The 25,103-nt window shown below is 42.8% G+C and overlaps 1 protein-coding gene across 2 annotated transcripts in view; it reads left to right on the top strand.

The window, feature by feature from the left end:
- The first annotated feature begins 19,322 nt into the window (after positions 1 to 19,322).
- The window catches only part of CACNA1D (calcium voltage-gated channel subunit alpha1 D), a 294,778-nt gene continuing 288,997 nt past the window's right edge, over positions 19,323 to 25,103 (top strand). For both annotated transcript variants that reach the window (XM_032458261.1, XM_032458260.1), the window contains exons 1-2: positions 19,323 to 19,832; positions 21,786 to 22,095. In XM_032458261.1, the coding sequence (XP_032314152.1) occupies positions 19,766 to 19,832; positions 21,786 to 22,095 (377 nt within the window). In that variant the 5' untranslated portion in view covers positions 19,323 to 19,765. The remainder of the gene's footprint in view (positions 19,833 to 21,785; positions 22,096 to 25,103) is intronic.

The following is a 25,103-nucleotide window of genomic DNA, read 5'->3' as shown; positions in this document are numbered from 1 at the left end:
ACCATCTGTCTTTTAATTGGTGCATTTAGCCTGTTGACATTCAAGGTGATTATTGATATAATTGGCTTAATAGATACCATATTTGCTACTGTTTTCTATTTGTTGCCCTTGTTCTTTGTTATAATTTTGTCTTCCATACTTTGCTTTTTGTGGTTTTAATTGGTCACTTTATATGATTCCATTTTCTCTCCTTTCCTAGAATATCGGATATACCTTAAAAAACCCCTTTTTTGTGGCTGCCCTAGAGTCTGCAATATACATTTATAACTAATCTAAGTTCATTTTAAGATAACACTACACTGCTTCACTGGCAGCATGAGTACCTTGTAATAACAAAATAATCTTGATTCCTCCCTTCCATCCCTGGTGTCATTGCTCTCATTTGTTTTACTTACACCTAAGCATACACAGATACATGAACATACATAACCAAATGCATTGCTTTTATTATATTTTGAAGAAACTTTTATCTGTTAGGTCAATTAAGAATAAGAGAAATAAAACTTTTAATTGTACCTTCACTTATTCCTTCTCTGCTGCTCTTCCTTTCCTTATATAGAGCTGAATTTCTGACCTATATCATTTTCCTCCTCTCTAAAGAACTTCTTTTAACATTTCTTGCAAGGCAGGTCTACTGGCAACAAATTCCCTCAATTTTGTTTGAGAAAATCTTTATTTCGTCTTCACTTTTGAAGGATAATTTCACAGAGTACAGAACTCTAGGTTAGTAGTTTTTTCTCTCAACACTTTAAATATTTCACTCCACTCTTTTCTTGCTTTCATGGTTTCTTAGAAGTCAGTTGTAACTCTTATTTTTGCTCCCCTATAGGGAAGGTGTAGTTTTCCTCTGGCTTCTTTCAGGATGTTTTCTTTAGTTTTACTTTTTTTTTGTAGTTTAAACATGATATACCTAGGTGGTTTTTTTTTGTTTTTTTTTTTTGAGGGAGCATTTATTCTCCTAGAGTCTCCCTCATGAAATAATAGTACAGTGTCAGCAAAGGATATGGGTAGAGTTTATACTCAGTTTTGGGATTGTACCCTCTGTGGAGCCCTTCTTTCTGGGGTTTCCCTTATAATTCTCCAACCTCTCTGAACTCTGTCCTTTAAAACCTCAAGGCAGTAAGACTACAGCTTTTTGCCAGCCCAGACTGCACAGATAAGGAGTGTCCTCAGGCAAAAAGCCACATACATCAAATCTCAGCCAGTACATTTCCCATCTTTCAAGGATTGACTTTCCTCCAGTTTCTGCCTCCTTTTGGTCACTCTCCAATATTTTCATAGTTACAAAAACAGTTTTTTGGTCCTCATTTCCTAGGAGTTATCTGTAGGTGGAACACTTTGATCAAGCTCTTCTACTGTAATCAGATTGAACTTCAACTATAGCTTTTTACATTACCTGGTAACCCAATTCCTGTGATTTTCTGTTCTTTTGTATGTATTAGTTTGCTTCCTGTTGAAATGTCTTTCTGGAGGTACCAAATTTTTACCTTCCTCTGCTCTGCTCAGTCATTTACCTTTCTTGTTATGTTTTCTCTCTTCATGTATTGTGATTCAGGGTTACAAATGTCTTTAAGTTTCATCGAAGTTGAATATTTTTCCTTATTATTTTTATAGTAATTTCTGGGAGGAGAATGAAGGTAGCATATCTTTACCTGGTCCTCTTGAAACCTGAAGTCTCTTGAGTTATTCTTAAATATGTTTGGATTGTAAATTCTTCTTGGACAAGGACAGTCTCTATTTTGTGTTCTCTCAACACCGTGCATTTATAGGAGCGACATTAACAAAGTGCATGTTGAAATCCAGGTGCTTTGGGCACACAAAGCTCTCCGAAAGGTGTCTGTGTTTCTTGCTGGTTTGACTTGCTGCTGTCCAAGAAACTGACTTCAACATTCCTGCCTTCTTGGAACCACTGCTCTTGGCCCACTTAGCCAGTTTTCTTACAGGGCTCTAGCTACCCTTTGTGCTTTCTCAGGGATGTGTAGATCATCCGGAGAGAGAGATGAAAATCTTTTCATAGGCAAGGCTGAATGCTCTCCTTGGTTTCAGGAAAAGTATCATCCTTTAAGCCTTTTAAACGGTGTATGAGTAGGAGGTTTGCAGCAGTGCTAAAGTTCAGCATTGGGAAAATATGTTTATTCTCAAGGTTTTCTCATACCTAAGACCTTTCTGAGAAAAATAATGTGAAAGAATCACTTCACATATCCAGTGGCAGATCTGATCTGCCAGAGCCCTATTCATCTTGAAGATGAATCTAGCAATCTGGGTTCGTGGCTGCACCAGATACTATCTGTCTCACAGCAGCAGCTGTGGGTTCTCCTCCTTAGCCACTAACTTTCTCATGAACTGATAAACTCCTTTGTGCTTGGAAGCAGTGATGCAAGTAGACATCCTCGTGTGTCCTGGAAATGTCTGTGTTTCTGTGTACAAGTTTGGCTGATCCAAGGATGAAGGGTGTACGTGGGAACCTCTGTTTTTAATTAGCCTTTTGGGCATAGCCAGCTCTCCATGCGCTGTCACAACAAAGGGATCTTTATTTCTTTAGGAAATAGTATTAAGATGCAGGAGTTGGAACTGTATACTTGTCATGTTTGAGACAGCTTTTATCTGCTTTTTCATCAATGATCTTTGACAACTGATCTTCAGTTCTAGCTTAACCATTTACTAGTTGTATAACCTTAGGCAAACTCTTGTTCCAGCTTAATTAATCTAGTTTACTGCTTTATAAACTGGCAGAGAGATATTTTCCCTGACCACTGACCTTAGAGGCTTAGTGAGGCTTAAAGGGTAGCATGGAAATGGAAAAGTGTGTTATTAAAAATACAAAAATAAATTATTGATATTACAGCTTATAGAAGTTTTTCTCACGAGGAGGGATAAGTTAAAAAAGGAAATCTTGGTTGTCTCCTGAGAGAGTCCTATTCTTGGGGGTAAAAACGGAACATGGGAGTGGGAGGGTATAGCTCAGTGGTAGAGTGCATGCTTAGCATGCACAAGGTCCTAAGTTCAATCCCCAGTACCTCCATAAAAAAATAGATAAATAGATGAATAAATAAATAAATAAACCTCCCTTCAACCCCCCAAAAGACCAAAACCCAAAACCAAAATAAAATAAAACACAGAACATGGTACAATGTGGCACTGAGTTTGCAAAAGATTCTGCCACCACTGCCACCTTTCCCCTCCTTTTCTCAGCCCTCCCTGCCCCCAGGTGGAGACAGAAATTGACACTGGGCAGGACACCCCTCCCTGTGCTGCCAGGCCACCTATGCTGGACGGCTTTGTCAGAGGGCTGACAATCAGCTCCCTGCTGCTTTCTGATCTTTTAAAATCCAATTAAACATCTCTCGCCACAGCGTGACAATTGTCTGGGCTCCACTGAGTGGAACTTCACCCGAAGTGGCATTAGGAAGCCAGAGGAGAAAAGAAAAGCTGCTTTATCCTGGAAAGATCACACCCTCAGTTCCTGAAAGGGTGGGATCTTTGTGAGGTCTGGTCTCATGTTCAGACTGAGCAGTTGGCCAGCTGAATTCCAAACGTCAAGATGATAAAGGTCATGGAGCAGATTTAACCTTGTCCACATGGGCTCTTGTGCCTAGGAGTGGTCTGATGGTTTAAGAATCAGCAATGGCATAAGGTGTGTGTGAGAAACAACAAGTTTGAGTATAATGTCCCTGCAGGGAGGAGTGCTGGAAGGTTAGGATGGAGCCAGATTATAGGGGACCTTGAAGCCAGATTATTGGAGTCTTACAATGAACTACAGGGCCTGACCTCTTATGGAAGGCAGGAGGATTCTGTCGTGGGTAGAGTGTACTACCTTGCAGACTGCCATCTTATAACATCTTGCCATTATATGTGTTTCCTAGGTTTATCCAGCCCCTCTAGTCACAGTGCATTGACACATTGTTTAATACAATAGTGACTCACCTTAAACACTAAGGAGATGCTATATCTGGAAGAATCAAAAGCTTCTTGTTCTGAAATAAATGCCATACAATTACTGGATCAACAAAACAAAACATATAAAACAAGGAATGTGTACTCTGATCCTGAATTTGCTACTAACCAACTGGTAATGTGAGGGACCTATCTTCTGCTTGAGGGTTCAGCTTCCTTATCAATCAAATGACGGAGAAAGGGACAGCTAGAGCAGTGATCTCCAAAGTTCCTCTCAACTTGAATGTTCTGAGGAATAATTGTAGCTGCTAATTTGTGTGCATTTTGTTTATTATCATTTGTTTTATATGTCCATAAGACCATTCTATTGGACCAAGTTTCTGAGGATGTTTTAAAGATAAAGTGATGTTAAAAAAAAAAAAGACTGCTGATCTATTTTGTCTTTACCAGGTAGACTTTCACCATTTGGGGCATTTTAAACGTTGAGATATAACTGACATACAATATTATATTGCTTTCATGTGTACAATGTAATGATTTGATATTTGTATATATTGTGAAATGATCACCCCAGTAAGTCTAGTTAGCATCTGTTCCATACATAGTTATAGAATTTTTTTCTTGTGATGAGAACTTGTAAGATTTATTCTTTTAGCAACTTTCAAATATGCATTACAGCATTATTAACTATAGTCACCATGCTGTACATTGTATCCCCATGACTTATTTATTTTATAATTGGAAGTTTACACCTTTTGACTCCCTTCACCCATTTTGCCCACCTGCCCACCTGCCTCTGGCAATGACAAATATGTTTTCTGTATCTATGAGCTTTTTTTTTTCTTTTTTACTCCACATGTAAGTGAGATTATACAGTACTTGTCTTTTTCTGTCTGACTTATTTCACTTAACATAGTGTCCTCAAAGTCCATCCATGTTGTTGCAAATGGCAAATTTTCATTCTTTTTTATGGCCAATATTCCATTGTGTGTGTGTGTGTGTGTGTGTGTGTGTGTGTATAAACACATATATACATATAAATACATGTGTGTATGTATGTGTGTGTGTGTGTGTGTGTGTGTGTGTGTGTGTGTGTACATATCACTTCTTTATCCATTCATCTGTTGATGGACACTTAGGTTGCTTCCATATCTTGGCTATTGTCAATTATGATGCTATGAATATAGAGATGCATATACCTTTTTGAATTAATGTTTCCATTTTCTTTGGATATATGCCCAGGAGTGGAATTGTTGGATCATATAGTAGTTCTATTTTTGGTTTTTTGATAAACCTCCATACTGTTTTCCATAGTGGTTGCACCAATTTACATTCCCACCAACACTGCAGGAGAATTCCCTTTCCACAAGAATTGTTAATTCTTGTCTTTTTGATAGCCATTCTAATAGGTGTAGGATAATATCTCATTATGATTTGATTTTCATTTCCCTGATGATTAGTGATTTTGAGCATCTTTTCATGTACCTATTGGCTATCTGTCTTTCTTTAGAAAAATGTCTATTCAGATCCTTTTCCTATTTTAAATCAGGTTTTGTTTTGTTTTGCTATTAAGTTGTATCAAATGTATGATTTGCAAATATTTTCTACCATTCAGTAGTTGGATTTCATTTTGTTGATGATTTCCTTTGCTGTGCAGAAGCTTTTTAGTTTGATGTAGTCCCACTTGTTTATTTTTGCTTTTGCTGCCTTTGCTTTTCGTATCAAATTTTTTAAAAGTGATGGCAAAGACCAATGTCAAGTTTATTACTGCCTCATTTTCTTCTAGGAGTTTTATGGTTTCAGATCTGACATCCAAGTCTTTAATTCATTTGAGTTTATTTTTGTGTATGGTGTAAAATAGTGGTTCAGTTTCATTCTTTTGCATGTGGATGTTCAGTTTTCCAAATACTGTTTGTTTAAGAAACTGTCCTTTCCCTGCTGTGTACTCTTGTCTCCTTTGTTGTAAATTAATTTGACCATATATGCATAGGTTTATTTCTGGGCTATCTCTTTGTTTCACTGATCTATGTGTCTGTTTTTGATTATTTTAGCTTGGTAATATAGTTTGAAATCAGGGAGCATGATGCTTCCAGCTTTGTTCTTCTTTCTCAAGAGTGCTTTGGCTATTTAGGTCATTTTGTGGTTTCATATAAATTTAGGGTTGTTTTTTCTATTTCTGTAAAAAATTTCATTGGAATTTTGATAGGGATTGCATTGAATCTATAGATTGTTTTGGGTAGTGTGGACATTTTAAGAATATAAACTCTTCCAATCCATAAGCACAGAATATCTTTCTGTTTATTTGTGTCTTCTTCAATTTCTTTCATCAATGTCTTACAGTTTTCAGTGTATAGGTCTTTTACCTCCTTGGTTAAATTTATTCCAAGGTATTTTATCCTTTTTGGTGTAAATGTAAATGGGATTATGTTCTTAATTTTCTCTTTCTGATGGTTTGTTATTAGTGTATAAAAATGCAACAGATTTCTGTGCTTTAGTTTTGTATCCTACAACTTTACTGAATTCATTTATTAGTCCTAACAGATTTAGGGTGGAGTCTTTAGGGTTTTCTATACACAGTATCATGTCATCTACAAATAGGACAGTTTTATCTCTTCCTGTCTAATTTAGATGCCTTTTTTTTCTCTTTCTTGCCTGATTGCTCTGAGTAAGACTTCTAATACTATGTGGGAAAAAAGTGGTGAGAGTGGGCATCCATGTCTCACTCCTGATCTTATAGGAAAAGCTTTCAGATTTTTACCTTTGAGTATAACTTTAGCTGTGGTCTCATCTTATATGGCCTTTATTGCCTCACAAGGCAATGTTGAGGTACGTTCCCTCTATATCTACTTTGTTGAGTTTTTTTTTTTATCATAAATAGATGTTGAATTTTTGTCAGATGTTTTTCTGCATCTATTAAGGTGCTCATATTATTTTTATCCTTTATTTTGTTAATGTATCATGTTGATTGATTTGCAGAACTGAACCATCCTTGTATTCCTGGAATAAATCCCACTTGATCGTGGTGTATAATCCTTTTAATATATTGTTGAATTTAAGGGCATTTTTCAGAAAGGGAAAATGACCTGCCAACAGTTACAATGTGTCAACAATGGTGCCCAGTTTCCATATCTTTCTTCTTCCAGTTTTCTTCTTGCTGTCAGACTGTAGAGCTTATCATATGATGGAATGATCACCACACTTTGTATAGTTGTGGGAGATTAGAGGAAAAAGGAATTAATAAACCATAGAGTGGCTGGGGAAGACTAAATGGCAGAAGAGGGCCTAGGTTGGGTACTGACTGAGGGGTAAGATTAAACTAGGCAGAGAGATGGGAGTCAGTCTTTCCAAGTAAACCAGGATAGCAAGGCAGGGCTAGTGTGTTAGGAGTCAGGAGCTGTACTGGTGACAGCAGGAAGCATGGGAAATGAGGAAAGGCCTTATAATCATCAAAGCCCCCAGGTAATGCTGAAGCTCCTGCACTTGATATGCTAGGACCTTGAGACCCAAAGTATGGCCTTGGAACTAGTCTTGGGGCTTGTTAGAAACATAGCATCTCAGGCCCACCCTAGCTCTATTGAATCCAGAACTTCATTTTAACAAAATCCAAAGGCGATTCCTGTGCACCTTAAAGTTTAAAAAGTGCTGCCATTCAGGACAATGGTTTTCAGTGATGTGATGTCTGGTCCCCAACACATAGGCCTCCTGAATCAGAATTTTCTGGGGATGGGGCTTGGACACTGGAAGTTTTGAGAAGCTCTAACCTGTAGCCAGGGTTGAGAAGTACTGTTTTCATGGCTATAAAACAAGAATGAAAATATTGAATCAGAGAATAACACAGTGAAAGATTTAATAAAGATCAGTTAGGCAGCAATATGAAAACTATACTCAGGAAACAGAAATTAGTGGCAATGAAACAAATATACAGAATGAAAGAGAAGACAACTCCACCATGCTGAGTCTTGATGGTTGAGAAAATGGTTGGGCTAGAAGTTGCTTGGGGGAGCTGGTTTGGCTTAAGATACTTCTACTTAGATTTGTTGGCAACTACATCTGGAAGGTCTTAGATGGTGTGGCATTGACGCTTAAATTAAAATTAAAGTTACAGGTTAAAGGGCAGCACTGAAAGTGTGGATTTGTGATCCATTATTCCAGAGTTGGGAGCTTGAGTCATACAAATGGTACAAGAAGACCAGATAACAGAATAAAGGCTTTTGTTGTGTGTAAATAGAATGGTAGGTATGGAGGAATTTTAGAAAACTTTAGACCAAACTTCTGTGCATGATCCAAGTGTCCTCACCGCAATGATAGTACAAGGAATATCCTTTCAACTTGACCTCAGTAACTGTCAGCCTAGATCAGAGAAGGACCATGCCCTGGGCCACCTTGTAGAGCCCCACAGAGTTCATTGCCAGAAGAGCCTGGCCTGTGTGAAGTTCTCTTGCCAGCTCTGTGACTCAGCTACACACTTCCACAGGGATATTTTCAGAGTACTAATTATGTGTGGCAGAATCTCTTTTCCATGGCTGACAGTGTTGCCCATCTGTGGAGCTCTGTGCTCTAGAAATAGGGAGGAGGTACTCAGTGGGAGAAAACTGGGAGCCTGCTTCGATGATGGGAGCCTGGGATTCATGCTCTGCACCAGGGCTCCACAGCCCTAGCACCATTTCCTAAAGGAATGGTGGGAGTTGAGCAGTAACACACAGACCACCTCAGTGGTAGGATGCAAACCAGACTGGAACCCTGAGACACACTGAGACAAAAGAAGTAGGCTTGGAGTCGAAAAGCCATGGTTCAAATCTAAGTGAGTTCTACTACTTACTGACAGTATCCTTGCCCAAGTTTCCTCCTCAGCAAAATGAGGAATTTTCTCTTCATGGGCTGTCAAGAGCAAATGAAATATTGCATGGAAGAGTGCTTTGCAAACTAAACAAATATTTTTATAAGTACTATATTTTTTTTACAAAGGACACCAGAATGTGAGAGGTACAGACAGATGAGGAAGAAGAGGACCAAATGAAATTGGAAGATATGTTTTCATGATAGTTTGGGAGGTTTTCTATCTTTCCTAGTGCACCAAGAGTAGGAATCTTCCCATTTGGTTCTGTCTCTGTTGTGGTCTGTTCATTCTTGCTCCTTCAGCCTGAGACTCCCCAAGCCAATCATTAAGTTTTTTTAACACACCTATGATGAACACCTGGTTGTGTATGCATACCTGTCCTTGGGCAAAATTGTGAAGGAAGCAGAATCGCCTATGGTGACTCCAGATCCCCCTTTAAGGTATGATTCCCAAAGCAGATGTGGGTATCCCACTTTCTGAGAATGAGACCCTTGTGTTCTCTTCCTTCCCTTTCCCCTACCTGGGAAGTAAAGGGCTCACTGTCATATTTCCAGGGATGCTGGCATTTCAGGTGGAGGACCAAAGTTTTAAGCTGTGATGATGAAATTTCTGGCATCATTGAGCTGGGTGGAAATATGTGGAGTTAGATTTTTCTGCTGTCTTTGAAACTATAGCTTTCATCGAGGTGTTGGTATGGCTTTGTGGTGGTATATTTCTGCCCTCAGAGGTCATAAGTCATACAATCCCTGTTATAAGTGCCCTGGGATTCCATGAAATGCATCCAATTGCTTTACTTTGTCGGATTTTGTGAGAATCAAGAAGAGAACAGACGACAGTAAGCCACTGTGCTCCTCCTGCAATAAGTACCACTGCAATACAAGGGCAGTAACATTCCTGATACTGGCAGAATCTATTCAGAACCACAGGATTCTACAACCAGGAGAAATCTCATGAAAAGCAATTCATCTGCAGTGTATTCAAACTTTAGCAGGTACCAGAACCACTTGGAGTACCTGTGAAAGCTCAGAGTTTCTGACTGAATAGGTCTGGGTGAGTTGGAGAATTTGCATTTCTAGCAAGTTCTCAGGTGACCACTCATGCTGCTTTTTAAGGAGCTACACTTTGGAAACCATGGGTCCTGTACTTTGTAATATATAAAACACTTCCCCCTCTCAGTCTTCTATGAGCCTCTTATACCTTGTGACCTCGTGAGGCAGGTATTTCACAGATGAAGAAGTAAGTTTGAAAAGACTGTGACTGCGAAGTTCACTCAGCCAGTGGCAGAGCTGGGACTCCTAGCCGCTCACTCTTCCTGCCATTTCTCTAGTTCTAAAGTGTACCATTGCCAAGTTCTAGGCCGTCAGTGAAGTGTGGCCAAAACGAGAGGCTCAATCTTCTGACTCTTTCTGCAGGATTCTTTTGATCACTTTGCCTTCTTCAGCAGTCTACAGTGAAGCAGGAGCTGAGAAAGGAAGCCAAGGAGAGGCCTGCTGAGGGGAATGAGAAGGGGAAGGTGGGCAAGCTGTGGATAGGAAGTTTAGAATCCTGGAAGACCTTTCATACCACTCAGGCATTTAGCTTCACAGGACAAGATGTGCAATGTTCTGTTTTCTAGCCACTCGGTTACTCTGCCACATCAAAGTCTAGTCTGTTTCTGATGTACAGTGTTTGCAAAGCCCCTCCCACCCACCCTGGCATTCTTTGCTATTTACTATTAGTGTCAGCCTTTGAAAAATTAAGAAGCTCTTGATATGTTTCCCTCTCAGCCCCATGTGTTCCTTGTATTTATCAAAATGGAACACTAACAAATATTTATTCAATTTTATAGACATGTTGACAATAAAGACTACCATGTGTGTCTTCTGCCATGGTGATTATTTTGCTCAATACATGATTGACTGAGATGTCTTCTGTATCATAAACACACATTAAAAATAGCAACCTAAAAAAAGATAAAACTGACAAATAGGAAATTCCATATTTTTGGATGCAATACATTGCCAACCTGGTTATTAGGACACAAAACAGATAATCCTCAGTGAGTTATATAAGCTTGTATAATGAGACTTCAAATAAATGTCTTTTTGGCTTCTACAATGTTCATTTTCATCTATAAAAGTTTTCAAATTGGAACCCTTTTAAAAGTAGCATTTTCCCCCCTGTGTCTATGTTCTAATAACCTAGGGTATATAAAGATCTGGCTACTTTATCAAAATCACAAACTCACGGTCCAATTCCAACTTTTAACATCTACTTATGACCATAATCATGAAGCTAAGAGAGGTTACTGCATTTTCATATTGCATTTTGTCAACCAAAGAAAACGTTCTTAATCTGGCTAAGTATGTTCTACTTTGCTAATCAAAGGGGATTAAGGGAGTCCAAAGCACTCAAGATTTGTGCTGCTTATTTCTAAGTGTGTTATTAAAACAATCTAAAATTGATGAAATGAAGATTCTTAATATTTTTATCATCTCCTACTTAATGTTCCCCCAGAACATTGATTTAAACGTTAAAAAGGCATATGTCAGTATCAAGGATTTGTAACTTAGATTTTTTTTAAGTAGTAAGAAAAGTAAACAGATCTGCATATATTGCAGGTGCCAGTTCTGAGAGATACTGGTGCCATTTATGTATGTATGTATGTATGTATGTATGTATGTATGTATGTATGCATGTATTTTGGGGGAGTGTATTAGGTTTATTTATTTATTTTAATGGAGGTACTGGGGATTTAACCCAGGACCTTGTGCATGCTAAGCATGAACTCTACCCACCTCCCCCCCTACCCCCGCCCCAATGTGGTGCCATTTAAACTTCAGTTTTTGTTTTGCGAATTGAATAAACAACTGCTCTGAAGAAATGAAAGGAAACTGTAATGTTTGAACTATAAAGTTTCTGACGTTTATTGACTCTCTGGATCTCCCAAACAACTTCCTGTCCTTGTAAATTTGCTCCTGTGGTTGATCAGATACAGACTTGTGTTATTTTTCCATTACAACGTGTGAGTATACCAGTTTTATTCCTAGCAGTTGGCTGCTTTTAACCTAGAGGTGACTGTGCAGTTGTGCTGACTAAACCCAATGTTGGATGTGCTGTGCTCTGTGTGTATGTGTGTGTCCACTTTCACATTCAGTATGTGCCGTGGGGCTGCACTTATGTGCATGGATGTGAATACCTATTTCACTGCTATCTCTGTCTTTCTATTTTATCTCCTGTTGGGGTTGTAAGTATTGACTTGAATCTTAAATACTAAAGTGTGTATTGGAAATTAAAATCAAGCAAAGTACAAAGACCTTAAAATAAATCCAACTGCATTCTATTGCTTTGGGACTATGTGGAATGACAAAATGCTGTGAATGAAAAGGAGAGCTTCACAGCAGATTGATCCTAATGGAGGCAAGAGGTTAAGTTTTAAGGTCAGGGCACAAAGGTAAGAACTAAGACCAACCAAAGGAAGGGCATACTCCTGTCAGCACCATTTAAATGGTGCCCTCCCTCCCTTCCTTTCTCTCCCTATTATTGTGTATACTTAAATTCACATAAGGTATATGATTCAACTTGGTGGTATGTGTCAGTGCTTCTACAACAATATTTTAAATCCTTGCAATAAATCAATGAGTGATACTATCCTTGTTTTACCAGAAGAGAGTAAGTGCCTCCCCCAAAGCCACATAGCTGGTAGCTGGCAAGGCCAGGAGTTGAGCCCAGATCTACCTGTCTCTAATGTCTGGGCTCTTTAGTACACCTTACTTAGAATGGTAAAAATCCTTAGAGATCATGTTTTATAACCAATTTATTTCACAGATGGAAAACAAGACTTGCCCCCTTCACTGCTTGCCTCAGTCAGCGTGGATAATGGGGTGTCAGCTGTATATACTAGACTGCCAGGATTTCCCAACTGGGGAAATAGAGAGGATTTGGTGCATCACAGAGTGATGGGTAAGATTTAAGAATTGGGTCAAGGGGGATGGAAATGAACCAGTTAAAGGAACTGGAATTACAGATCCTGATGTGAAACATAAATCCTGCTCTTCAAGTGAATATTTAAGTTGATGAAGGATAAAGACCAGCTGGGCTCCACTTTCCATCCGGCCAAAGCAAGAAGAAAGGCCTTTAAATGTTGCTGGGTAGGAGTATAAGTCAGTTGGAATCAAGAAATCCTGATGGTGGGGTGATGTTGGGAGGAGGGTGGCTGGTTAACACCATGGGATGGGGCCCCCAGCTAGGCTGGAAGCTGCCTTCTGCAGGTCTTCCTGTTTTCCTTGCCCAAGGTTAGAATAGCATTGCCTCTCTTAATAATTATAGTTAAAAAGTAACATTCTTAATTGACCCATCAGAACTTTCTACACCTACGAATGTTTCTACTCTCTGATCCATCCCTGGGGATTAGAGCTATTTTCATGAAATACAACTCTGACAACCATGTCTCTGACCAAAGGTGGCCCCAGAATAACTATTTTCAAAGTGTAGTTTTTGGAACTCCAGAGGTAAGGTTGCCATTTGCAGCAAATAAAAGTATAGGATGCCCAACTAAGTTTGAATTTCAAATAATCAACAAATGATTTTTGTATATTTGTATACCTATAGGTCCCAAGCAATATTTGAGCATCTTGTATTTTATCTAGTAACCCCACCTAGGGTACCTTAAAATATTTTTCAAGGGGTTTTTGAGGTCAAAACTATTTTCACAGTAGCACTAAAACTTATTTGCTGTTTCCACTGTGTTGACATTTGCATGGATGGTGTAAAATCAACAGTAGTTTAAGGTGCTGGCGTCTTAGCATGAATCAGGGCAGTGTAATGGTGGACATCATGTTATGCACAATCTCTGTCATGTACTCACAGTTAAAAAAATTTCCAGTTTTACTTAAGATTCTCCTTGATGACACAGTAAAAATTATTAGTTTTATTAACTCTCAATCCTTGCATAGATGTCTTAATATTCTGGCGTGACTATTGGGACATAGGCATAAAACGTCATCGCTGCATACAGCGTACTGTTGCCTCACTTGTGTGATGGTTTGAGGTGCAAAGCTGACTGGCTAGTTTTTCGGGGAACACCAATTTTACTGACAAACTTCAGTTATTGAGACCTAAGTATTTGGCAGATATTTTCTTGAAAAATGAATGAAGTGAGCCAGTCACCTCCAAGGAAAAAAACTTGACAGTATTTGTGCCAATTATAAAATTTAAGCTTTCAAGTGAAAATTAGAATTTTGAAAAACTTCTGTCTACCACTGAGAGCTTGACAGCTTCCCAATGCTGAAAGACTATCTGATGAGACTGGTGGTGATCACAATGAACGGTGGTTTTTTGGATACTGTGTAACAAAACATGTCAACATTTGGAAAATCTGTGTAACTCAGTGAGCCTAAATGTTCCAAATTACCAATGCATGATGTTACCAAATTATGCCTGGGTAGAAATATCCATTGGAAGTGCAATAAAACTGATTTTAATGTAAAGGTGTAGGAGAAGTTTCAATGTTATGGTTTCAAATTCCACATTTCAGCTAACCTTTAAAAATCGAGTTTTGGTGTCTTACCAAAGAAGAATATCCATAATTATCTAAAAAGGCTATTAAAACAGTCTTCCCTTTTCCAAATACATATCTATGTGAGGCAGGATATCTTTACTTCAACACCAACATTCTATCACCACAGACTGAATGCTGGATAAGAGAATCTGTCTTCTTTTCATCCCGACAGTAAAGAGATTTGTAGAAATGTAAAAGGATGCCATTCTTCTCACCATTTTGTTTTGGAAACTAGAGTTACTTTTCTTTAAAAAAAATTATGTTAACACGGGGGGGGCAGGGGTGCTCAGTGGTAGAGCATGTGCTAAGCATGAACGAGGCCCTGGGTTCAATCCCTAGTACCTCCATTAACCAAAATCCAAAAACAAAACCCCTAATTACTTCCCTCTCCCCCACAAAATTATGTTAACACATAATGGGCTTATTACTATTTTAAAGTGAACCATAAATGATATTTTAAATGTTCTCAGTTTGAATTTTGAATATAGTAAACACTGAGTGATAAAATCTACATGGCAAAAGCTCTTTGGGGGTCTACCATAATTTCTAAGAGTGTGAAGGTGTCCTGAGACCAAAAAGCTTGAGAATCACTGGCCTAAAGGACAAGACCTAGACTGGTGAACAGACACTGGGGACTTTCCGCTATTCTACTCCATCCTGCCTTTGCAACCTCACTTATCACCACTGTCTCTGAAGTGCCCCCAGGTCCCAGCCCAACCACTTACTGATTCCTGCACATGTTCTGGACCTGTCTGCCTGACTCTGTGCATGCCGTTCCTCTACCTGGAACAGTGTCCCTACCCCCTTTCTCCACCTGTCTGGCGGTTAGTGGGTCAGGGCTACCTTCTTAGGGCCTGACAATGGACAGCCTCATTCAGACCCAATTGCACAGTTTGTTTATGGCTATATTCTGCATATAGCCTTCAGGATCTGTTTGTCTTTTTAAATTAGAATTCCTGGAGTGTAAAAGACCCAATTTTCCCTCTGTTTATATTTTTTACCATCTAAGGGCCAAGTGTCCTGCCATAAACTTTATGGAATTTTTGTAAATATTAGCTGACAATTTCTAGCCATATCTGTGGCCTTTTATGATCCTGAGCAGATTAATCAGAGTATTTAGTGCCTGCTGTGAGCAGAACACTTGGCAGTGGGGGGAGGGGGCTAAGGAGGTGATCCTTGCTTAAGGACCTACACTGTGCTTGGAGAGACAGGATTTATAGCCAAGAAGTAATCAAACAAGGCACAAGAAGGTATATAACCGAAGTAATAACCAGGTGCTGTAGGCTTTTAGTGAAGGGGAGGTGGGGGCCATTATGCTTGGATGTTGGCAGTGGCTGGAGAAATCTGAGCAGGCTCCTGGGAGGAGGCAGGGACTTGCTGGGGACTCTTTAAATGGGGAGGGTTTAGTTAGAGGTCAGCAAGGCAGGATTTTGGGTCAGCGAATAAACACCAGCAGGGGCAGAGTCAGAAATGAGCACAGCATGTTCACGGCCTAATGAGGGGACTGCTGACCAAGGTGAAGGTGAATGGTGCGAAATGATAAGGTTGAAAGCTTGTCAGAGGAGTTTGGATTGGGGAAACCAACCAACTTTTTTTGTTTGTTTTTTTGTTTTTTGTTAGGGAAGTGACATGGTATATTTTGAGCACAAGATGGGTTATTTGTGGGAGGAGGGATGGAGATGGGGCATGTTAATGGTCCAGGGGTGTGAGGTGGTGAGGCTCTAGACTAGGGTATCAGCAAGGTTTTTTGAATGAAATTAATGCAGGTCACCATGTCTAGAATGCCAGCGTGGTGCCTTTAAATGGTGTGTTTTATACATAAAGGCCTGGGGATTAAAACTCCACAGTAGTATTTTAGTGACATAATTTGGTCTTATCACACGTGGCTGATTTAGAGCTGAAATCTTATATTCTAGCCTTTCCTCATGTCCTCATGTCTTATTGCTTCAGCTACTAAATAATTGTGTGTGGTTTTGGGCAACTTACTTTAACTCCTTGGTGTCTTGGTTTTGTCTCTTGTTAAATGAGGGGACTAAGAGTACCTGTCTCATAGCCTCATTATAAGAATTACGTGAGGTAATACATGTAAAGCGCCTATATTTGTGCCTGGCACCCAGGAAGCCTTTACAAATATCAACTATTGTTATTTATTTATTCAGTAATTTGTATTATGGGTATATAAATAGTTAAATTACCCAATGGGCCAAAGCATTCAGAGCTGTGCTGAATTAAGTTCCTTAAGCTAAAAAAAAAAACACCTTGCTGGAGACTTTGCAAAGATGGGATTCAGAAGCTGGGATGGAAAATTGTTAAAAATTCAAATTCCATCAACTCATTAAGATCTAAAAGGTAAAACCAGGAGACCTGAATCACAATTTAATCATGTCCCTCCTCAGCTTAAACACCTTCGCTGGCTCCATTGCAGAGATAAATCTGGTCTTCCCAGCAAGCCAGCAAGCCTTCCTGCACTGCCCTTTTGTTGGCCATGGCAGCCTACCTCCCCTAGCCACCCCACCCCCAACCTGGGCCCGGTGGTCAGCACCTCAGCTGCTCTGCACTCCTGCTAATTTTCAAACACATCCTGTCCTGCACAGCAGTCTCCCTTGCCTTCACTTTTTCCCCCAAGCTCATTCCTGATACCCCATTTGTGCCCTATAAAATTAGTCACCTGTTGTTTTTTTTTTTAAATAGACTTTATCTTTCAGAGCAGTTTTAGGTTTACAGAAAAATGGCATAGACAATAGAATTCCCATACTCCCACCACCAACAGTTTCTCCTTTTGTTCACCTCTTGCATTAGTGTGGTCCATTTGTTACAACTGATGAACCAATATCGATACATTATTCTTAACTAGGGACCATAATTTACATTAGGGTTCACTCTGTGTTGTACATGCTATGTGGGTTTTGACAAATGCATAAAAATAATGTCCTACATCCACCATTACAGTATCATACAGAATAGCTTCACTGTCCTAAAATTGCCCTGTCCTCTGTCTATCCCTCCCTCTTTCCCTCTCCATCAGTTTTTAAGAATCAGTTAAAATGCCATCTCTTCTGTGAAAATGTCTCAGATTCCCTCAATTTTGAATCTCTTTGATGCTTGCATAGCACTTTCTTCATAGCTGTTATAGCTCCTATCTTCCAAATAGTATTAGAGATACACACACTCTTTTCCTCCTTTACTGGATAGTATGTCCTTGAGGGAAGGGCTGTGCCACATATTTGTCCCCACAAAACCTAGCCTAGACCCTGTTCTTAACAGGGTGCCTTATAAATGCTGGCTGAATTGAATTGCGAGCAAATATTAGGGTAGGATTTTGCAGAATAGGTCTCAAGAGGCAAAGCTTTAGACCTAGAATTCGGAAAGTGACAAGTGTACTTGTGAATTTTAAACATGCTTCAGGCTCAGGGGTCCATGGATCAGAAACTCTTTCAAGGGAACCAGCTTCTATCCCTTCAGATCTGGGCTCAGAAGCAGCCTCAGTTGAGGTGGCCCAGGACAGCATTCGATTACCAACTAGGCCTCAGGGCTGTCTCTCTCTGCCTCTCCTCCTCTCCAAAAACAAAGCAAAAAGAAGAAAAAAAAAAAAAAAAAAAAAAGAAAGAAAGAAAGAAAGAAAGAACAAGGAGCTTGGTTGTTTCCATCCTCTAGTCCTGATGCCCCTTTCAGGAAGGCCCCTGAAGAATCTATGTTTGGTCCTCACTTTCTCTCCTCAGGTGGCCCCCCAAATTGAGGGGGCTCTGTGTGACTTCTCTGGCCAAGAAGCACCTTCCCTTAATTTCTTAGTTCACGCTGAGCTTTTTGCTTTATTTTTGCTTTAAAGATGCTGTTCTCAAACATTCTAAAACGCTGTAGGAACATGCAGATCGGAACAAAAGCAAATAAATAGAATCTTGGGAAGTAACAAAGCAAATGTCCTTATCCAAGAACTAGTACAAAGCTAAATGAGAAATATCAGTCATGCACTAGAGACAGTAGTTTCCTCTGTAGACGGGAGCTGCCCTTTGCAAAAACCCTCATCCCAAAAATAAGACAATGAAGGTACCATAAAACAAACTACTCTCTTCAGCTCCCGCACGGGAGTCAGCAGTTTTAGCAGGACTGCCTATTCCTTTAAGCGACACAAGCAGTTTGCAAGACCTAGGCTTTTATTTCCCTGTACCTGCCTCCTAACACCCGTGGCGGTGCGGGTGGAGGAGGGAGGGAGAGGGGAAGAGAGGTGTCCCCCTCCCAACCGTCTTAGAGCCCACGGCTGCGCCAGACCAAGCGCTGGGCGGAGGTGTGATGGGGGACGCGCTGGAAATCAGATTACATCCAAAGGTGATGTTACCTGGGGCAGTGAGTGCTCCCCAGACAGCCGGGCGCCCCCATCCTTCCTGCAATCGGAAAGAGCCTAGGAAAAACGGGAGGCTCTCGCCGGGCTCCGGAGCGTTTGGGAGCCAGGCAGAACCCCTCGCAACCCAAGCAACTACCGCCTGCCCGCACCTGTGCTCCCAGGGGGCGGAGCCTCCTTCAGGTGTGCTGCAGGGAGGACGGCGCGGAGAATCGAGGCCCGCCGCGGGAGTCTAAGTGTCCCCTTGCCCCCGCCCCGAAGAAATGCCAGGGGAGGAGCGGTTAATCCGCACCCGGCCACAGCGGGATCCACAGGCTCCGCCTGCCTCTTCGGAGGAAAGGGGAGAGCCCGCGGCGGCGCCGAGGTGGTTAAGAGGACTGCCCGCAGCTAGAGCGCGCTTAACCCTTCGGCGCCCGCGGGTCAGCCGAGCCAGGCCGGGGTGGCGGCCCCCCGAGTCCCACGCGGCGGCCACCGCGACCGCGCGGGCCGGGAGGGGAGAGCTGCGGGCAGGCCTCCGATCGCCCGGGCACTGCACGGCCCGTGGGAGGCCCAGAGCGGGCGGGGGGAGGGAGGGGGACGCGGCGGCGGGCGCGCAGCGTCGCCAGGGCGAAGCCGGCGTGCGGCGCGGCGCGGCGGGCGCGGAGCGAGCGAGCGAGCGCCTCCGTCCCCGGATGTGAGCTCGGGCTGCCCGCGGTCCCGAGCCAGCGGCGGCGCGGGCGGCGGCGGCGGCGGCGGGCACCGGGCACCGGGCACCGCGGCGGGCGGGCATGGGGGGCGCGCGGAGCGGCCCCGGCGGCCGGACCGACATCCCCGCGGCATCCCTCCGCTAGAGGAGGAGACGAAGCCAATTCTCCTTTGCAGCAAAAAATTACATGTATATATTATCAAGATAATATATACATCTGATCTTATTTTTTTTTTAAAAAAAGTTTATTTTGCTCCGATTTTGAAAAAGAGGGAGCGTGGGTGGCCAGCGGTTTTTATAAATTATTCTTATTTTCTGTTATCTGTCCCCGTCCCTCCCCACCCCCTGCTGAAGCTTAAATAAGGGCAGGGACCGCGGCTCCTACCTATCGGTCACCCCCTTACCCGTTCCTCCCCCTCCCCAACGCCCAGCACAGTGCCCTGCACACAGTAGGCGCTCAATAAATGTTCGTGGATGATGATGATGATGATGATGAAAAAAATGCAGCATCAACGGCAGCAGCAAGCGGACCACGCGAACGGTGAGCAGCCAGAGCCTGGGCACCCGCTGCCAAATCTAATCCTTGTCATGGTCCTCCTCTTCCCACCCCCTCTTCCTTCTCACCCCCTCCCGTCTCTGATATGCTGGTGGGTTGAGGGGGTTGGAGAGGCTGCTTCTAGCTCGGTGTCATCTACATAGGGGAGATGCGTGACAGCCACTTCGTTCTCCCCTTCAGGCCTTGAATGTCAGAGTTAATTCTGCATTTGTGGGGTGGGGGCGGCTGTGGAGTCCGTGGAGTACTGTGCGGCCGGAGGGATGGTGAGCCGAGGTGATTCGGGTTTAGTGTCCTCGGGCTCAACTTTCCTCCAACGCTGAGCGATGGAAAGGGGGTGGCTGTGAGTCTTTAGCCTGAGCCCCCTTACCAGCCTCTTCTCGCCTTCCCCTCCTTCCCCGCCCCTTGGTTGACTAGAAAGAAGGTCTTTGGTGGCATCCTGAAAATTCTAGGATTGCCGGCTTTCACCCTTCCCGCCGGTGGGTAAAGCAACCCCCTCCCCTTGAGAGGGAGGCTGGGTCTTAGAATCGCCGGCTAGGGGGTCGGGTGGAACGCGTATTCCCGCTCCCTGCGCTGCTGTGCACACGTCGGTAACCTAGCAATGCCCGGGGAGTCGCTGCTGCTGTGGGGCTCCCCTCCCGAGCCGGCCGGGCACCACGTGCAGTTACCACGCTGGCCCGGCTGGATCGAGGGAAGCTGGAGCAGCTCCTGGCCAGCCCTCCTCCCTCCTCCTTGGAGGTCGCTTGAGTCCCCTACAACTCCCAAGGCTCGAAGCCTTCCCGTGGAGCGCTCCCCAAGGGAAGGCTTGGCACGAATCCTCCCCTGGCTCAGACCTCTGTTGCCCTTCCCTGTGAACCCCTTCTCCGGCGGCTGGTCAGGCAGACCTGTGCTTACTTTGACTCTCCCTTGCTCTTTATTTAGCAAGAATTGGTCTTGCAAATGCCCATTCCTCTACCGCTGTCACCAGTCTCACTTTGACTTGTCTCAGTGAGGAGGTTGTGACCCAAGGCAGGCAGGTGCCTGGAAGACTTGCCTGGGTGTTGGCCTGACCCCAAGCTGGATGGGGCTTTGCACATGAAGCCCCTGTGGAGTTCTACCCTCTGTGCACTTGGATGCCATCCGACACTGAGGTGATTGCTGTTTAGGCCTTGAGGGCCTCTGGCATAACCCAGCCTGTCTATCCTAGGTGTAAGGGTGCAGGCTGCCTGCCTTGTCTGTTTCTCTGGATGCTGGCTTGGCTGCTGCGGCTGCAATTTAAAATGCAAAAAAGCCCTAAAGATGTTTTCTGTTTTCGGAAGCCTGTGGAGGAAATGAGTCCCAAGCATCATGAATTTTCATTTGCAGGAAGTGTCAGTGCATAATCTAGATATTTGTTGTGGGGCTTTTGGTATTGCCCTGGTGCCAGTGGAGGATTTTTTTCCATGCTGAAAAAAATGCATTTGTGGCTGTGGAAAGATGTTGGAGTAACACCCTGAAAATGATTAAGACTATTGAATTATTGGCACTGCCTTTTTTGTGTGTATGTGATGGTAGTTATTTTGAAGAAAAGCTGTTGTGTATGTCTCTGTTAACTCATCAGAGATAAATGGGTTTTAAAAGTGAAGAAAGAAGTGGAATAAAATGGGGGAATGACCTCAGTTTGTCTGAAGAAATGCACTGAAAGGCTCCTTGTGGAGACAGGGATGTAGAGAGGTACTAACCCACTGGGTGTGATGCAGCAGTGGTCCTGTGTTACTGACACTTTGGGCAGAGCACGGGGACTTTTCTTGCTGCTCTGGCTGACCAAACCCTGCTTCTGAAAAGTAGGACATGAGGTCCCAAATGGAACCATGGGGATGATTCCCCCTATTCTTGATGGGTAACCACCTTTGCTTTCTTCTGACACTGGAGTCTTACTGTTTTGTTTTGTTTTTTAATTTTTCTTTTTCTCCTTCTTCCCAGAGGCAAACTATGCAAGAGGCACCAGGCTCCCTCTTTCTGGTGAAGGACCAACTTCTCAGCCGAATAGCTCCAAGCAAACCGTCCTGTCTTGGCAAGCTGCAATCGATGCTGCTAGACAGGCCAAGGCTGCCCAAACTATGAGCACCTCCGCACCCCCACCTGTAGGATCTCTCTCCCAAAGAAAACGTCAGCAATACGCCAAGAGCAAAAAACAGGGTAACTCGTCCAACAGCCGACCTGCCCGTGCCCTTTTCTGTTTGTCACTCAATAACCCCATCCGAAGAGCCTGCATTAGTATAGTGGAATGGAAGTATCCTTTTTTAGGGGAAGTCTTTCTCATTTTCTCTTTTACCATCTGTTCTTTAAAAGGATTTGCTTTCTGAAATGGCACTTACAAAGTGATAGCAGTCTGGAATGTGAGCAACAGAGAGGCTGTATGTAGAAGGTTTCATGGTATATAATTTCCTGTCTCCTCAGGGTGCAGAGGGGTATCTCTGTGGGTATATTTAGAATACTCTGTGTGTGTGTGTGTGTAGTGGTGGGGGAGGGAGTGACAACCTGAAAATTCAAAATGGTAGATAATTAAAATATGAAACTACCCTTGGTCATCTGACTCTAGATAGTTCCTTTAAACGCACCATTGTTTTTCAGCAGCGGTATGCACTGAACCTATTGCAAGTAAGGTGTGCTGATTAAAAAAAGACTACTAGAAATAAATATGTTTTTGACCTTTAGTGGCATCTTCTCATTCTACTGTTTGGAATTTACTTCGGAAACTCCAATTAATACTAAAGCTACTTCTAGGTCTGACATTTGGTGAGTCTGATGTTCAGGTAGCTACAAATATGAACGCTTGCTTCACAGGGAGGGAGCGATTTGCTCCTCAGTGCTAAGACTTCCTGGAATTTCCTTTTGACAAGTTCCCAAACAGCATTTGAAACGTGAGCAGGAGGGAGCCTGTGAAGGGAGAGGTTGGTGTCTGCCTCTTCTTCCTGAGCCTGGCTAAGTTAGAGCACAGCCCTCACAGTGGAGGAATTTGCAGTTGCTGCCTTTATAAAAAAAATTCTGTCTGTGTCCTTGGACTGGAGTTACATTTCTGGGTGTCTCCTTTGTATTTTTAAAACTGAACTCCAAATGCCTCAAGAGGGCTGTTAGCTCCCAGATCTTGGAAAACTGGGTGCTTTGCCTGCTCACCCCCTTCCCCAAACCTAGAGGCCAGGCTCCAGTGCCTGCCACCCTTCAGAAGAGGTTGACTGAGGCCTTTCTGAGCAAATGGCTTTCTAATTAGGCAGATGATTCACTGATTTGCGTAAAACACAGCATTTCCTTTTCCCAGAAGTATTGTGGGGCTACCCAGGGCCTTAGAGCGATTCCCAATGATAGGAAGGAGTATGAACAGAGGGCTTCCCCACTGAGCCCAGTGAGGAGGGGCCACGCTCCACAGGGAGGCGGTCGGAGCCCTGGCTGCAAACTGGAGCTGTACCCCCCTTATAACTTGAGTACCTAGCTAGGCAGCTCTTTGCACACCCTCTGTCTCAGCTGGCTGTTTTCTGTGCTCAAGGATTTGCATGAAAATGAGGTAACTGTCTAGAAAGGTTTTGGAGAGAGTAGCCAAGGGTCAGATTTGAGGGGTTTTCATGTGCATTTCCTTTTTTCAACAGTTGTATCCTCTCTAGAAGGAGTTGCAGAGTCTCTCACATGCCTGGGGTCATGTGGATGTGTTTTCTCTTTAGGTTCTTTTTTGAGCCTGAGGAAGAACACTGGTGTTGGCCCAGGAGGGAGCTAGGTCAACAGGGTGTCCCTCAGCGGCATGGCTGGAGTCAGAGGCAGTAATTGTACTTAGCCAGCGCGATCTCCTCCTCCTCAGGTTGGCTTGACGTGACTCTGAGTAAGCAGAGACCTCTCGGTAGCGTCATTAATTTCATGTGTAGTGAGGTGGGAGGCCTGATGCTGTGTCTCTTGGTGCACAGTAATTTGTATATAGCAATTTATGTGAATGGAGTGAATTCCTGGATCGTCTGGTGGATTCCTGTTCCTGCACTGCGAGGCACATGTGTACAGGAACTAGGGGCTGTGGCTGCCAGTACCGGGAGAAGCCGACCTACCATTGGGACAATCTGTGGAATAGATTCTGAAACGATATATGATTTGTTTTTTCAAATGACAGTTTCCTTCAATTTCAGGGAGCAGGATGCAGACAGCCTCCTAGAGCCAGCTGTGCCAGACTCCATCAGCACTAGGAGAGTGACTTTTTACACGCTTTTAGAGTTTATGTGCAGGCTCGGCATTGTGTCCTGCACTTAGGGGAACGAGGAAGGAATATTTAGGATCAGACCCATCTAGTTCTCTATTGCTCTGTTCTGCTTGGCTTGTGAGAATCTTGGGGCAGTGAGATGGCATCTAGCAATACCTGGAGTCTGAAACTGGACCACCATAAAGGAAAAAATACTCTTACGTTTGGCCTTCCTGAACAGCATTAGTACTTCTCAGATTTGCTGGCTTCTCATTTAGGTACTAGGAAATTAAAAAGGCAGAATGGTGGTGTGGGGGAGAGAAGAGACAGTCAGTGTTTTTCTATGTAGGATGACATTAAGGCAGTTGACTTTTAAAACTTTGGTAGGAACTGCCAGAAGGAAAAATGAAAAGAAGATTCTGAAGTTTTTGAGGTGGACTGTCTTACAATTGGATCCCAACGTAAGAGATTTTGTAATACTAGATGAGTTAAAAGAATAAATATGAGGGAAGGATAACTGGCTTTAAAAATAAGCCCATCGGATGAATAAGGGAATGATGTATTTCACATCCATATTTCAGTGAGTGTTCAACTTCTTCAGGGGGCAGAGGTTTCATGAAATTCAAGGTACCCCCAGAGACGTGAGGGGCCTTTGTTTTCTTTGGCATCATTGGATTTCCCAGAAGGAAATCAGGATGAATTGGGAAGGGTCTGTTCATACCCTCAAAGCTTTAGGACTTGGAGGTGTCTGGTTAAATGGTGGCCTTGTCTTTTGTGGGTAAGCATATGGGAGAAACAGTGCTGTACAACCAAGTCCAGAGTTGGAGATTAGATTGGTATTCATGAAACCTTGCATTTGAAAAGACTGAAAACCGAGAGAAGAAAAACAGTCATTTTGGCAGATGTCAAATTTTGTATTGCCAGTTTTGACAATGTCTCTGAATAACACCAGAATGTTTAAGCAAGTATCTGTTGAAGGCTGCTCTCAGAGTGATTCTTCCAGACAGACCCCCGAGATTTAGAGATGTTAAATTGAACTCTGAAGACGTCTGGTGCTGATTTCTTATTACTTTTTATTTAATTTG

This window comes from Camelus ferus, chromosome 17, assembly GCF_009834535.1.
Source record: "Camelus ferus isolate YT-003-E chromosome 17, BCGSAC_Cfer_1.0, whole genome shotgun sequence".
Classification (NCBI taxonomy): domain Eukaryota; kingdom Metazoa; phylum Chordata; class Mammalia; order Artiodactyla; family Camelidae; genus Camelus; species Camelus ferus.
This window is presented reverse-complemented; position numbering and strand designations above follow the sequence as displayed.